The sequence below is a fragment of the Idiotropiscis lumnitzeri genome, chromosome 1 (genome assembly GCF_059441095.1).
Source record: "Idiotropiscis lumnitzeri isolate Australia: NSW breed Sydney's pygmy pipehorse chromosome 1, RoL_Ilum_1.0, whole genome shotgun sequence".
NCBI classification, from domain to species: Eukaryota; Metazoa; Chordata; class Actinopteri; order Syngnathiformes; family Syngnathidae; genus Idiotropiscis; species Idiotropiscis lumnitzeri.
The window spans coordinates 38584094-38599645 of NC_142391.1; the positions used below are offsets into that span (position 1 = coordinate 38584094).

Sequence of the window (15552 nt, forward strand, 5' to 3'; positions counted from 1 at the left end):
GACCTCTCAACTGTAAGGCAGGTGGGAAAATTACTAAACTGAAAAGGTCCTATGTAAAAAAAGGATATGTTAAAAAATTTTAAAAGAAAAAACATGGCTGGATGTGCACAATTAGCGGCATCTGTTATGGATTGAAATGCTCTCTCAGGTTCAAGCTCCATCATCTCTCTTTGTAGGTGGTGGGAAGGCCTCAAAGGGCGGCGGGCGTTCAAATGGGCGCAAGGCCAAGTCTCCGGGACCCGGGCTGTCAGGGGGCGAAAGGCCATCCTCGGTGTCCTCAGTCCACTCAGAAGGAGACTGCAACAGAAGAACGCCACTGACCAACCGAGTCTGGGAGGACCGACCCTCCTCCACAGGTGATTGTTGCCACCTCTAAAAAGGATAAGAATTGCCTGAGGATTGGTCAAACGACTTTTATCTCAGTGAAAATTCCTCACTTCAGTTCAACATAGATGGAGGCAAATCACTACTTTTGTCTAAATAAAGCTTCAACGTAGTTCCTTGGTACCAAAGTACCACGGGACAGTGCCGAAGTAATACTTTGAAATGTTTTGGCCTTGAGCACAAAACAGTGAATGGGTGGGTGGAGGAGAATGTTGTTTTTAAGAAATACAATAAATTTACAATGAGGTGAATGTGTGTGGATTCACCGTAGGTTGCACAAAGACTGCCCTCCCGCAAATAATTATCGCCATGTTCTTCTTTCAGGTTCAACGCCAACTCCCTTCCCGTGCAACCCGTTGATTATGCGTTTCCCTAGCGGGACGGTTTCAGTTCCCTCCCCATCGTCGGGGCAACCGGTCGGCCACGTGCCCGGTCAGGGACCGGGCCGCACCTGGGAGGAGGAGCCCAAGCCGCTGCTCATGTCTCAGTACGAATCCCTGTCTGACAGCGAGTGACCCGCAATGCCACCCTAGTGCACATAGGCGACACATCCCGCACCATTCTACCCTGCGTTTCCTTCTTCAGTTCACATGCTCACTCCAGGATTATCTGAACAACTGCTCCTCTTTTTTCAAACCGTGTTGCACTGGCCTTATTAACTCGGGCACGTTAACCTTCATCTCCCTCAAGTGCTTACGCTTTCTTTGAAGGATGGAATTCTTGGCTACATCAGTTAGTTCCCAAGTGTGATGGCTGCTTCTCCTGTCTTAAGCGAAGCAGCGCATTGAGCAAGAGGCCCCGCCTACATTTCTTTACAGTGTCCATACTGTTGCAAATGCTCAAGTGTATGCAAGGGATGGGACAAAACTTACTTGCTATTTTTTCCCTTGATTCTTGGTTCTTTTTCATTAAACTCACTCAGTCCAGCCTTGCGATTAGACAACGATTGCAGACAAGTTCGTTTTAATGGTGAAGGTTCTGTGGTTATAATCTGTGTGGTCCTCGATCTGCAATGAAGAATGGTTTTAGGGGAGGGGGGTGGGGGAGGTGTTTGAGCACAGGAAGGTCATATCATTGGTTTACAGGGTAAACATGCTGTTCATTGCTGATGTCGTCATATTTTTGTGAGGGTCCAGAGGGACAGCCGAGGCCTGCTGATATCAGGTGTCCCATGAGACGTTTAGCCACAGGATGGCACGCAGACAAGTGACACTTTTCTCGCTGTTTTTATAATTAACCGCATCTGTGTTTGTTGAAATGGTTTTTGGATATGAAGCACTTAGTTGTTGGCCTGTTCACATTGGCATTGTGGAGAATCCGGTGACAAATGGACCTGAGAACAGCATGGCAGCCCGTGATGGAAGGTATCCCCGAGCTCCACCGGTTTAACTTTGTTCTCACCACCAGTGATTTCAAATAACACAAGCGACAATCACATGGGAGTGAAGGAGAGGTCAAGCTGCTTCTTCACGTTGACAAGGCGTGCTTCAGTCCTTTGCATTGTCTTCAGCTGGCCTGCCAGAATCTCATCTTGGAGCTTTTGTCACAGTCTGACCATTGACCTTGTACTGTATAGAGGAAGACCCTTAGCTTCTCTTCTGTGCAGCTTTTGTACATTATAATATATTCTTAGTGTTAAGTGCCATTTATTTTACACGCACAGTACTGAAGTTACCAAGTGACGCACAATTGCTTTTTGTTTTTGGCCCCTCCCTTGCCAGGGTTTCTACTGTCCATGCTGGGAATTGTGCTAATTTTGTTTGTGCAGTTGTCAATCACATACGACACTCGCTGAGCTTTGAAACCACAGTCGGAAGCAATCAGTCCTGCATTCAATGTTTTTCTGTGACGGTCGACTTCACTGCGCCCTCATTTGCCCGGCTTCAAGTTAGTTGAGGGGGAACGGTTTAAAAACACACAAAGTGTCATGTTGTTCTACTCTGTGTCAAGTGTCCAAGGTTGTATGCCATCGTGCAAGTGTGGAGTTTCCTCCAACTTGTTTATTTGAGCACAGCAAAGTTCATGTGTTGACTGTTTTCGGACTACCTCCCCTTCCTCCTCCATCCTGCCTGTTGATGGTGAAGCATGTCACGCCTGCACAATGCTCATCCCAGCCATTTCTTAGGTGGGATTGGGGTGGTTTTTCCCAGGTGAAGACACGTGGGGGTTGTCATTTCAACACATGCTGTACAGTATAACTGTCTCCACGTTTATGTCATGAAATCCATTGATGAAGTTGAAGAATGTGACCTGTAAACAGACTAAGCCATATCTAGCTGTTGCTTTAACAGATGACAGACTAATCCATTGATTTTAAAAAGTATACTAAATTGAATTTTAACATGCGTTCTTTTTGCCTTTGCTCACAGTTTTGTCCAACCACCGTTTCTTTACATCTCAAAATATCTGATGTGGTCCCTGGAGGAAGGGAGGGAGGGAGGGAGGCAGGTCAGGCTTGTGGGGAGGGAATTATAACATTGTTCAAACATTTTGTTCATAATGTTTTTTATATAATTATAACCCACTGTATAATAGCAAGGATTGTATATAAAACTAAATAGATGTAAATATTTATGTGGCTTGCTTCTAGGTTGGTATTACAACAAAAAAACAAACACATGGTTAAATTCTACATGCCCACCAGCAAGCTTTGTGGATAGCAGTGTACAAATGGAAAACAAATAAGACACTGCCTTAATGTTTAAATAAAAAGCTTATTGCCATTCAGTCTTGGAGTCACTTTATTATGAGGCCTTACGTGGACCGCAATTGAAGGTCATGTGCCACTAGGTGGTGTCATAAGTCTGCGTTTGCGTGTTTCGACTTTGTCACTGGCAGGTGATTCTTGGATTGTACAGGTTCCACCCTTAGGACACAGTTGGAAAATGTCAGGCCCGGCTCAACAACAACATGTCTTGGTTGGTTCATACTACTTGTGGTTGAGGTCAAGGTTCTCATTCGTTTTCACCCAACCCAACCAAGTGCCTTTCTAAAAGCAGACACTGCCTTGCAAAGGTATGAGCAACCCACGCCCATCCCATGAGTACTGTGAGAGACACGAGAACACGCAAACCCCACACAGGAAGGCCGGAGCCGGAATCGAATGCACTTTGTGCTAACCAGTCATCCACCATGCAAGGTGAAGTACCTAAATTCCTTGGAATTGTATCTTAGGGCTATTCTCACGCAATTGTTCATAAAGAGGCAAACCTCATCCCATCATTGCTTGTGAATATCAAAGCAATTCAGAGGAACTCCATTTATATCCAATCATGGCACCCACCCGCTGCCAATTGGCCTGTTCACCTGTGGGATGTTCCAATGTATGTTGATGAGCATACCTTAACATTTTGAATTTTCTTTGTACAAATAAAAACGTTTTTCGCTTCAAACGTCACTGAAGAATTAATGCCATTTTCAAAATGACCAAGTTTTACCAGCATGGTCTGCAACGGTACTGGGTTTGACTATTAACTTGAGCCTTACTGTGGGGGCTTTGGATGTGCTCCTCCAAGGTACTCTTGGCTTCCTCCTGCATTCCAAAAAACATACATTTCAATTGTGCTGTCAGCTCGGACAGCTCACCTGTGATCCCAATGAGGAAGAAATATGGAAATGATCTGTTTCACTATTATCTTATGTGTTGATTAGTACACATTAAATTATTTCCATTGGTATTTACAAAAAGAAACTTAACAATAGCGAAGTCTGGAAGGAAACTTCTTTTGTTGTGTTACCTTTATGGTGTTCATTTTTCCAAACTCTCAAGAAAATGACATCTAGTCCAAAGCGTTGATACTTTTTTTTAATTCAATTACAATATACATCTTTAAATTAGATCAGAACAGGAACAACGGCTGACGTACAAAAATATAAAGAGAATTATGAAGTGCCTCACGTCCACATATACATCAGGAAACTATTTTACAGTAAGAAAATCAAGTGTTGGGAAACACACACTTGAACTCACAGACCAGCAAAGGACTAACAAGTTCACATCTAACCAGCTCTTCCCATCCTTCTCATGACACTTCACTCACCATCAACACATGACTGCTCCATGCACAATCTTTGCACACTCATTAATTTCCACAGCTGAATATCAGATTCAGAGTAACTGTTGAAACTGCCATCTCTTTAATCCCGACATACTGTTCCCTCGGTTAATCTGGGCACGCATTCACCACTCGTACGGCTTCCTCACACTTGAAGGCTTTTTTTTCCCAAGTGACTTAACTGACAGGTAAAGGTCCAAAAATCAGATGTGTTGTACACATTTGGAAATGCAATCGAACATTTGATTATTTCAATCGCTTCGTACCACAATGATTGCAAAAAATCAGATTTAAGTCAAGTAGTTTTGACTTACAGATTCACTATGTGAGATGTGTTAAGGGCTCTTTACTTTTAATTGTTGGCTTTGCCCCTTGGAGCCTGATTCACCAAATTTCCAAATAGTGGGCTCAAAATTGCATGTTCACTTCTTGTAACCGATTGTGTGCGCTCTCTCTTTCCCATTCTACGTGACATTGCATTTCCAATTTGGGACAGCACACCGGGAAAAACTGGTCAAGACCAGTATATGTCCAGTCACCTCAGAAGACTGAAATGACCCAGTCGCAAAGATTTGGAAGAGTTGATGCAGTTTTGTTATAGGTTACATGACTCCTTCTTGTGACTCCAGTCAGGCCCTAAATCATTCACCAGCTCCAGGATTGCTTTGCTCAATAGACGGTCAATTGTTGTATCTGGAATATCAAAAAGTTCTGCCTGCTACCTGTTCAACGCTATTAACACTGTATGCACATCTTAAATGCATTTTTTTCCACGTAAAATCCTTTAATAAATCACGCTCTATTTTAATTGGTTTGATAACAAATTGCAAAAGGAAAAAAAATGTTGTCAACCTTATCCATATCCAATAAAGCCATATATTCATCCAGTTAAAAACTTGGGTTTTGCATTAGGCGATGCAGTTCGCGACATGCCACATTTTCGTGTCCACCTGGAGTCAAGCCAGGCCCCCACACTTTCATTTTACCTTCATGATCACAACAAAAGTTGACACTGGCTTTAAAAAAAGGGCTCTCTAAGTGTTACATATCCTGAAATTATTTTTGATTCATAATTGTACAAAGGAGTATTAGACCACACTCATGGCAATACAATATTTGAGTTTTCAACACAAACAGCAACCGATTTCTCTCAATAGACCTGCCATCCATTCATATCTGGGAAATATGAAATGTTTGGTGAAAACACATCTAGATCATGAAATTATCCCAATACGAGATTTCAGTCACTGCTTCTCTCAGCCACATTTTTTTGTTTTCTTTTTCAGTGTGGCACTAATACTGCAGCGTAGAATTGGAATAATTGAGTAAATAGCATGCCTTGTTAAAATTGAGTCAGCTATAAATACGGTGAGAAAATGGTATGGTAAACCAATGTGCAGCTTGTGTGGCTGTTAACTGACTTTGGTCCAATCGTTCACACACGCACACACACAGGATGCTTTTCGTAATAAGGAAACAAGTGCATTGAAGCTGTAATTAGAAAGTCTGCACCAGCTTGCATTATTAAATCGTCAGCGCTTCGTTGTGAAATTTTTGTCCTCACTCGAATGACTGTTTTCACCGCGGTCCATCCTGCACGAGCGAAGGCGCTTTGTCAGCTCTTGTTCTCTTGAAATAGTAAGACATTAGCCAATGTGGTGCAACAAGAGCAACTCCCTTGTTAAAAACGGCACCAGTAAAACGTTGAAAGATTTCCTCAGGGGCGAGTTGAGATGAGCTAAAGAAAAAAAGGGGGGGGACACACCTCCAGTTAAATTGTCTTGCCCTTCTAATATTCTGTCCTCAAGTCCTAAAAAACACAACAACAAGCTCATGTGTGGGCCTACAAGTCCTCTGTGTAGATGATACAGGGACTCGAATCTTCGCTGGACTCCAGACGCACTCTTGAGACAAACCAGCGACGTGCAACCGCAGCCTTGTAGGTGAGCGTGGTGCGGTAAATGTTCTTGGCGTGTTTGGGGTACACAATGGTGGTGCTCTGGTAGCTGATGGGCTTCTGCCGCGGCTCCAGGTACACTTGGGATTTGTAGCTCCTCCAGGTGCAGTTGGGCAGCGCCACCACCGTCTCGCTGTACGAAGTCGCCGTGGGGACAGGGACGCAGTACACCCGGTCTTGGTAGTGCTTGTCTGAATCGTAGCGGACCGCTGAAGTGCACCTGTAGGAGATGTTACACATGAGTAAAGGCAGATTAGGACAAATCTCATCTTTTCCTGTATGTTTCTTACTTGACTTGTTGCTGCGGCTTTGGGTCAACCTCGATGCTCTCCCCATAGAAGACAGGATACATGCGAGTCCTGGGGTCTGTTCCTGTGTTGTTGAGCAGCAGGTAAGGCAGCTGGGAAGAGGAAAGAGTCAGTATCACAACTAGGAAAGAAAGAATTTTGAGCAGATTTGGGCGCTTCTAACATGTCCACTGTCAGAGCTCAGTAATGCTTGGGGGCTTTAGCGGAGCCAACAACCTTAAGAAAAAAAAAGGCTGCAGATCCCACTGTGTTCAGTTTTCATTGTAGTTAAAAAGGGGAGCAACATTTCTGGAAAAAGCAAAGATAGTTCCCTCGGTATGCGTATGAGCGCGGATGGTTGTTTGTCTATGTGTGCCCTGCAATTGGCCGGCAATCAGTCCAGGGTATATACCTTGCCTACTGCCCGAAGACAGCTGGGTTAGGCTCTTGAACACTTTATGAGGAGAAGCAGCTTAGATAATGAAAAGATGGATGGGCTTCACCGTGTCATAAGCATTGTAAAAATCTTCTGTGCACATGGAGGAATGCACGTTGCATGTAACAATTGCTTAGCAGTAAGCAATGTGCTACATGCATGTGTTTGAGGATTAGCAAATTCAACTTAAGCTGCATGGAATCAGGTTTTACAAATATACTCCCGACCATATTTAAATTCCCTATTCAGAGCCAAATTTCAATTATTCTCATCCCATTTATTCCCAAAGAATGTTTCCAAATGTGTGCCCTTTTACCTTTAGTCGTCATTACAGCTGTGCCAGACAAAGAGCCCCGCCCACATCTATAAGCCAATATGCGTTACAGATGTTGAGTCCACACACAATCTCATCTAAGAGCAGCTGGAGTGGAGATGGTGCTCGTGTGAAGTGGGGAATCAATACTGGAGGAGAGGTTTGGAGTAGAATTTTAGCAGCTGCAGACTGCAGCTTTGCTTACATTGCTCTGTGCTCACATGGCCGCCAGCTCCGGACTAGATATGAAGAGACATTTTGAATGACTCCTAATTACACACGGCACATCACTGCAATGTATGATCTAATGTAACCTTCCCTTTCCGCAAACAAAATGGCCCAAGTCTGTTCCTTGCTTTTTTTTGTTCAAAAAAGAAGCTGAAGATAAAAAGTTCCTTGAACTTATTACAAATCAATCATCTGCCATATTTGAAATGCATAGTTTGGTTCTTTGCTGGATGAGATCTAATCTCAATAGTTTGCTGTTTGGTTATGTATTATCTCTAGTAATGCATGGACATGGAGTACATTGTACTAAGCGTGCTTATGTTTTTTTTTTTTGTTGTTAGACTTTCTCTAGATCATACTGTAGATTCATTTGAATGAAAAAGTTTTTTTTTTTAAAGTATTAGTGCTGTGACTATTGAATATTTTTGGAATCAATTAGTCTATGGATTATTCCATTGCATAATCAGATAGAATTTTATTTTGCATTAAAGTATATGAGAAAATAAAGTTTTCCCTGATGACTCAACATGTTTTTTTTTTCATTATTAGTTTTTAACCAAGGTATTCAACTCTGTCTGATCTTGGAAATGGTTGATGTTTAAAACAATCATAACTTATACTATATATACATTAGATGGATATACGTGTATTAAATACGTAGTTAAGGTATTAATACTTTGGGAAATTGGAAACATGAATTTCCTACGACACCATTTTCATCTTTTGCTAACTGGGGCTTTTAGGTAAAAAATATAGCCATCTACCAAACAAAAATATGAACTTGAACTGTTTTGCCAGAGTATGACTGAATCTGGGCTTTATTTTATGCCACATATTCTTTTTCTTCTGACTTCCCACTTTTGAGTGAGTATTATCCATCGATGTTCATTCCCTGATCATCCAAACATTCACTTATACATTCAAAAAAGTCATGCTTGTCAGCCAAGAAGTAGGATATCTGCTCAAATGACTGAGTAAGAATCTGTACATGTTGAACTCAGTCTAATACGGAGCATTTTGTAATCCACTAGCAACCTCCGCCGTCACAGACGCTGCAGCCAGACTTGTGATCGATGGCCGCCTTCGAATGTGGACCTGATAGGGCCATGTGAAGCGTGCGCTTGCCCGGCCCCGGCTCCTCTCACATTCCAGTGGGAGGCGGTCACATGCTGCGGTGTCTTAAGCGCACATGCCAGGACGGGGAACGGGCGAGAGGGGGCCAAGGGCACGGCAGATCAGTGCTTCAGGCTCGTCTTACCTATCCAATGCCAATTGTTGGAACCAGCAGCTGTGTTTAATGTTCATGGGCACACTTCTTAGAATTTTTACAACTGAACGGTCATCATTGCGACAGTGAACCTCGGCTAAAGTGAGATTCAATGTTCGCACCTCCATGACATCACGTATTTTTAAATGTTAGTTTTTTTAAATAGGTTTTCACAGTATACAGGCAAGTCGGAATTGAAAGTTGTACAGCATCAGTAGAGTTTTGACGCAACGTGGCCGGTAGCACTAAGGAGCCCCAAATTTTTCAGAGGGGTGTCCATAAACGTGCGCACACATCATGTCATGGAGAGGTCATTATTTATCACACCATCCACAGTCGGGGTTTCATAAGATAATACGTACACATCCACAGAACCTTTCCCAATACATTCACAACACAAGCACAAAAATGTCTACATAAAAAGCAACATTTTGATGAACTTTATTTATTAGATCACGTCATTTTCTTTGCCAAGATTGACATGTGTGTGCCCTTTATTCCCTGACTGTGGATGGGATGATAAACAATGCCTTCTCAGCAATGTTGTTCACTTATGGTTATTTAAAAAGTAAAATTTTGAACAAATTATTTTGATAGTGATCTCTTTATTATATCTTTCCAATTCCCATTTAAATTGATTCGTCAGCATGTGTATTCTTAAAATACGCAGTTGCAAGAAGTGGCAGAAAAGCTCAGCAATAGTCATTCCCACATTTAGCATCTTTGTATGCATTGTTGCTACATGTGTTAAAGTAAAAGTTGGCTTAAGGTTTAAATTACCATAACATCTACGCTAATTTCTGTTAGCCCATTTATGGGATTCTGCATTATGTTTGCATTAAGCTAACATAATTTTCCTAGTAGAAATTATAACATTCGGTTGAACAGTTAAGTTTAGAAATGGACATACTTTTCATTTAATGTGTGAGTTTCACAACAAACTTCAAATGGGAGTTTAAAATAAACTTGAAAAATTAACTTGTTTGGATAATGTCGAGTGTGAACGTGTCGTCCTGTGATAGTTTTCTGTTTCTTGACAACTTGTGAGTGAGAACAGGCCCAAAGAAATACTTGAACATGTGGGGTTTAAAGCATGTGGGAGGGATAAAAACGAGCAAGTTATTTTTATATGGTCTCTATATGGCAGAATTTCTTCTAAGGCAGGTGGGTGTGGAACATGTGTCTTATGATAAATGGGGATTCACTGTACTTCTAGAATGTGTGTGCTCTACATCCTGTGCAAAGTAAACACCTGAGTGGAGGTTAGGAGGCCTCCAGGAAGAAGCCGAGGTATGCACACAAAGAATCAACCCATCCTGGAAGAAGCACATTGATGCCCAGGAAAACAGTGTGCTGCTGACAAAGCCACACAGTGTCCAAAGAACAACGGCGAGCCGCTGACAGTCGACAAGCCAACTCAAACATTTCCCACCTGCAGCCTCGAGACATTTATGTGAACATCAGCGGGTACACGGCGAGAACACTGCTGCATGTCGCGTCCCTGTCAAGTCGTGTGCCGGCATGCAGACAGACCGACAGACAGGCGGTCTGAGCATTTTGCCCGTGTTGCATTTAGAAATGAGGGCTCATCCAACGCTTATGCAACAGCCTCTAACAAGCCGCCGCGCCTCAAAATAGAGCTTGACGATTGTTCTTAGGTGGCATAGAAAAACAACTCAAAAATAGATTTGGAAAGGGGGCGAAAACATCAGCGCCAGTGTACATAAAGCCCCCCCTCATTGTGCTGCAAGACATACACTCGGGCCCTGATTGAAGGGAATGTTTTCTGTTGGAAAACTGTCATTCTTTCCACACTTTAAGCCGGAGACAAGCAACGATCAGGAATCCGCTTAAAAATGGAAACCACAAAGCAAAAACATTCAACAAGTTTGAACCTCAAGAGGATTAGTGGATCTGTGTGTGCATGCGTGAGCTTGCGTGTGATTGAGAGAGAGTGTATCTCAGGCTCATGTAGAAGAGCATTTCTGAGGCCTCCATTAGCCATTTTAAAGGCCACATCAACCTGAACAGACATCTCCTCTGGATTTTTGGATACTAGGACTGACCTGGAGATGATTTTTGATCAAATATGTCTGGCGAGGGGGGGCGGGAGGGGAATCGGAATGTTTGGTATCGTTTGGCTGTAAAAGAAATATGCACTAAGGTTATTGGTGTCGTCAAATAGGCTGCTCATGTTTTTAGAAGTGATTATCCTATTGGATATTTCAGTAAACACTCCCTGACCTGCACATCCCTTAGTCAACGAACGCTTTTTGTTTTTTACTTCATTTTTGAGAATGTTCCCCGTGATAAGCTCACCTCTGCAAATAAAAAAATACCCAGCCGCGACTATCATGCCCACCTGCTCTTTATTTAGTTGTCATACACAGGCCATCACTGTTTAGCAATGTGTTGATTCGAGACACAGGCAGGAAGTGATGCTAAGCTAAGTTAGCTGGTGAAGCGTCAATTTGCACCCAGGTGAGTTTAACCGGGCTTTACAATTTAACTCATTTACTCCCATTGACGGCTAAAGACGTCCATTTTTTTTTGTGTTGTGTTTTATGTGCACTGCGATTGGCCCACCACTTGCCTAAATTAGATGGGAAAGGATTCTAATTCGGAAGCCAGAGTACCTGGAAGAAACCCAAAGACAAAGAAAACTAGCGACAGATGAACCCAGACCCCGCAGCTGTGTGACAGATGTTCAAAGCAATAAATACGTAATTCCACACTGCCCTAGACAAAACATCTCAGACTCAATTGTCATTTTTCATTTTCACGTATCCCTGCGCAGAGGCGAGGTAGACTTGATGTTGGTAAATTCGCAGAGGAGCGCAAGCAAGCGGATCTGTTCGAAGGAAAGCTGCGGCACAGTGGGAGTGCACATAGCTGACTTCAATCATGGCCAATAAAAGTGGATCCTTGAATTCCACAGCTGTTCACACATTTATCAAAGCAATGCATACATCTGCCATCCACCATACTTTTCCACGGAGCTCAGAATCTGTTTGCCTGTGACCCGATCAAATTTACAAAACTCACGTTAGACCAGCTGCGCAAGTATTTAGACGTGGTCTGAGTAGACCTAAGTTTAGAATGACTTTCTGTCACCAAATTGTCCCTCCAGCCGGTGCCCTTGTACCTGCAATGACACGCAGCCAATCAGCTCACGGGATAAATCCACTCGTGCTCTCATTGATGCGCCAGGAAACCTTGTATGAGTGCCCCGTGTGTTTGTACAAAGCCTACAAGTCAATTCTCTTTGAAGCAATGCGTCTTGTGTGTGTGAGCGTACAAGGGCGGCATGGTGAGCGACTAGTTAGCAAGTCCGCCTCACAGTACTGAGTTTCTGCGTTCGGCTCCGGCCTTCCTGTGTGCCGTTTTCTTCCCGTGCCAGCGTGACTTGTTGGCTGTACGACATATTTTTTTATAATCATTTTAGTACATTAAAAATTAAAACCAAATGAATACTTCTTTTTAATAATAAAAAATGCAGACACTACATAACTGGTGAGCAGTCCAGGGTGTATTCCAATTCCACCACCCGTTCACACTCCCATTGACATCTATACTGAGTGGGAACTGAATTCAGGCCTTCTGCACTGAAGGTAAGCAAATGTGCTGCTATACTGTGACTTATGGACAATGACACTGTGTGCCAAACTGGTGAAGACAGACCTGACCAATTGCCAGCAAGTCTGCTGGTGGCCACGTAAAGACAGACGGCAACGACGGCTTGGCTATCTGCAACTGATACAGCACATTATGAACCTGTAGGGGGTTACTGGGTCCCACTTTGGATCCCCCATAAAACCAGTTAAGTCAGATGCAGTAAGTCATGCAGGCATTTAACTTCGAAGGATTCCTGAGCAAGTGGCATCGTCAACATGAGAAGGGGGAGGTGTTAGGGAGAGAGAGCTTCCAGATGGAAGATCTTTTTCTGGCTGGGCAATCAACGATTACACATGACACGTTTTGGATGCTAATTTCATCCAGTGCTTTAAACTCATAAAAGTATCACACAATCTCAACCATGCAATTGTAAAATCCATCAACTCTATTCAAAAATAGCACAAATTTATGCAACAATCATTTCGAGCAGTTCAAAATCAACATTGATTGACGGCAATGCTGCATGTCACATGTTTTGCTCTGAACGGCCAATCAGATGATGGTAAAGTGCTGATGAAATTGAAGGCGAGCACGATCTGTTCCCTTATATACAGTAGTTTAAATTACATTGGCCAGCGCTAACAATTCGGAATGGTTGATTGAATTAACATGGCAGCACAGCGGCTGAGATCTGATTAAACAAAAACTATATACATACGTATATGGGTGGTTCTCAGAAAATATGGAACAACCGGATGTTTAAACACTAACCCTCTTCGAGAGTTATTATTTTCTTCCCGTTACAATCTTTCACCACATTTCATAGCTTACAATATTGCGAACAGACTGCAGAGATAAAATCAAGAAATTAAATCAACAATCAACCGTCGTTTGTGTGTGAGTGGCTCTTTGTGACATCCCAACACATCAATGGAATTAAGCCCTTGATAGTCTCAAAATGAATCAGTTTCAAAAACAGTTTGCCATTAAACTAGCAGAATGTAAATGCATCACAGTATCATGTAATAGAGTGCCACGCTTTCCATTGTGTGATAACATGTCGATAAAAAATGTTAAGTTTGTCTCATTGCGTATCCACGAGGTGGCTCCCACGATCTACGACTGTAATGTATTTTATACTTCCACCGAAACAACTTTAGTAAGTTGAACCAGAGGTTCAATGGGTTCCTTGCAAAATGCAATGTTAAATTTTCAAAACTTTTTTTAATGCGATCATGACTGAGTATGTTATGTGTCAAATGTGGGTCCAGTTTTACTTGTGACGCAAATTCAATAAAATAGCTTGTCAATAAAATAGCTTGAGACTTTATTTCATGCTCGTTGCACGAACTACACTCTTGTATCCCTGGGTGTGAGGACAGAGGATCGTGCACGTTAACTGTAGGCGTAAACTAAGAAGCCAACGCCGATCATTTGATGGTGTCTATTGGGCCTCGAAAGTAATGAGGCTAACATGACGCCCATTGGCCTTCCGAATGAATCTTCAACTATAATTAGTCATTTGAATCAATTTTTCAACTGAATATCTTTTGTATGAAGATCATGACGCAGTCTAAGTGTAAAAATTGTAAAATATATATTTTTTTTACCTAAGTTCTCAATGTTTGGAAGTACTTCAATGGAGCATACCACGACATTCAACAATCTCTTACTAACAAAGGGTAAACAGAAATATATTAATTTACTTGTAGGGCACTGCAGGAAGGTTTAATTTCCCCAAATAATATCATTTTGACCTGGTTTTGAATGAGTTTATTTTGGGCTCACATGTCACACTCCTGGACCATATTTTGAGAATCACATATATGTATGTATGTATATGTATATGTATGTATATATATATATATATATATATATAGGGAGTAAATGAATAATTAATAATAAGTCAATTGAATTGAATTATAATTAAATTGAATGATTTAGGTTATAAATGTAGGTCTGAGGAAGCCTTGCTTGCCCTGACTGCTCACCGCTCCAAGCAAAGGATGATGGCTGCATCTTACCAGTTTGCCTTCCCGACTCGCCTGCTTCTTCCATGCCGCTTGCTGCTGGCACTCCACGGGCGTCGCACAGCTGCTGGAGCGCGACTCGATGAGAGCGGGAGAGAGGGAACAGAAGGGTGGACTGGGGCTGGGAGGCAGTCCCGAGTCCGGGCTGTCGAGCAGCCCTTCCCGGTTCTTTCCTTTCAGACTTTCATCCATCGCTTGCAAGTGGAGGTGGCCCACCATTTCTGGGGACGAATTCAGGCGAGGAAAGAGGCAAAGTCGCACTGAAGGAAAAAAAACTCTCCCCACTTTCTCTCGTTGAGATTCAGCGTCGAAATGTACTAATCCGCAGACAATTCCTTCCTGGGGGACTCCTGGAAGAAAATGAAAAGTTAAATTATACGTTTACTTACTTTTTAAAAATCCAAGAAGATGAACTCCTACCTGTGGCGTTAAGTAGCCAAGTGAGCACTCCACTAAAATGCTCAAACTTGGCTTCCCAGCCTCAACCGTGCAAAAGTTACATCGATATTAATGGAAATGTCACACGTATCGCTCGACACAAAGCAGACGTGCGCCTGACGCAGGTCTGGAGGAAAGCTCCTCTGTGGGGCTCGTCACTGCTCACACTCCAGTAGAGGAGTGCGCGTCACCTAGTGTGTGCGCGCGCGGCGCTTGTGTGTGCGCGTGAGTGTATGGGCTGGTTCCACACATGGCCAGCAGGGGGAGAATGTAGCAGCGTGTTCTGATTCTCTGTGCAAGTCATTGCAACGTCGCGGTTCTCATCCTTTTCACATTTTTTTATTGCTGCAAAAAGCAAATGTTTTCCCATACAGTGAGTAAACAATTGAGCTCCTGAAAAGGTAATAAGAGTATTTTGACTCGTGGAGGCAGAAGTACATACATACCAGACATTCCCAACCAATTTTCTGTAGGAAATGATTAACTGCGGAAAAGCGGTTCAGACTCTGAAGTACAGGTTCGATGCATTTTGCGAAGTAGTC

The 15552-nt window shown here is 42.7% G+C and overlaps 2 protein-coding genes across 2 annotated transcripts in view; one reads left to right on the top strand and one right to left on the bottom strand.

Moving 5' to 3' along the window:
* ncor2 (nuclear receptor corepressor 2) overlaps positions 1-2802 on the top strand; it is a 72774-nt gene extending 69972 nt beyond the window's left edge. The window contains exons 45-46 of the mRNA XM_088299804.1: positions 177-356; positions 709-2802. Coding sequence (XP_088155930.1) covers positions 177-356; positions 709-899 — 371 coding nt within the window. The 3' untranslated portion in view covers positions 900-2802. The remainder of the gene's footprint in view (positions 1-176; positions 357-708) is intronic.
* A 2577-nt stretch (positions 2803-5379) lies between these two features.
* On the bottom strand, positions 5380-15143 carry rflna (refilin A). Its single transcript, XM_088299814.1, has 4 exons — positions 14993-15143; positions 14567-14922; positions 6687-6796; positions 5380-6616 (listed from the first exon to the last, which is right to left on the bottom strand). Exons 2-4 carry the CDS (start codon positions 14789-14791, stop codon positions 6283-6285), a joined length of 669 nt encoding a protein of 222 aa, XP_088155940.1. The 5' UTR covers positions 14792-14922; positions 14993-15143; the 3' UTR covers positions 5380-6282.
* Positions 15144-15552: the final 409 nt, after the last annotated feature.

Bases quoted from the DNA above. Each gene is read 5' to 3' on its own strand.
- rflna (XM_088299814.1), bottom strand. From the start codon at position 14,791: ATGGTGGGCCACCTCCACTTGCAAGCGATGGATGAAAGTCTGAAAGGA. The intron at 6,797-14,566 runs GTAAGATGCAGC...TCCTCTTCCCAG, and splicing joins CGAGTCGGGAAGGCAAACTG to CTGCCTTACCTGCTGCTCAA. The intron at 6,617-6,686 runs GTAAGAAACATA...CATCTCCTACAG, and splicing joins AAGCCGCAGCAACAAGTCAA to GTGCACTTCAGCGGTCCGCT.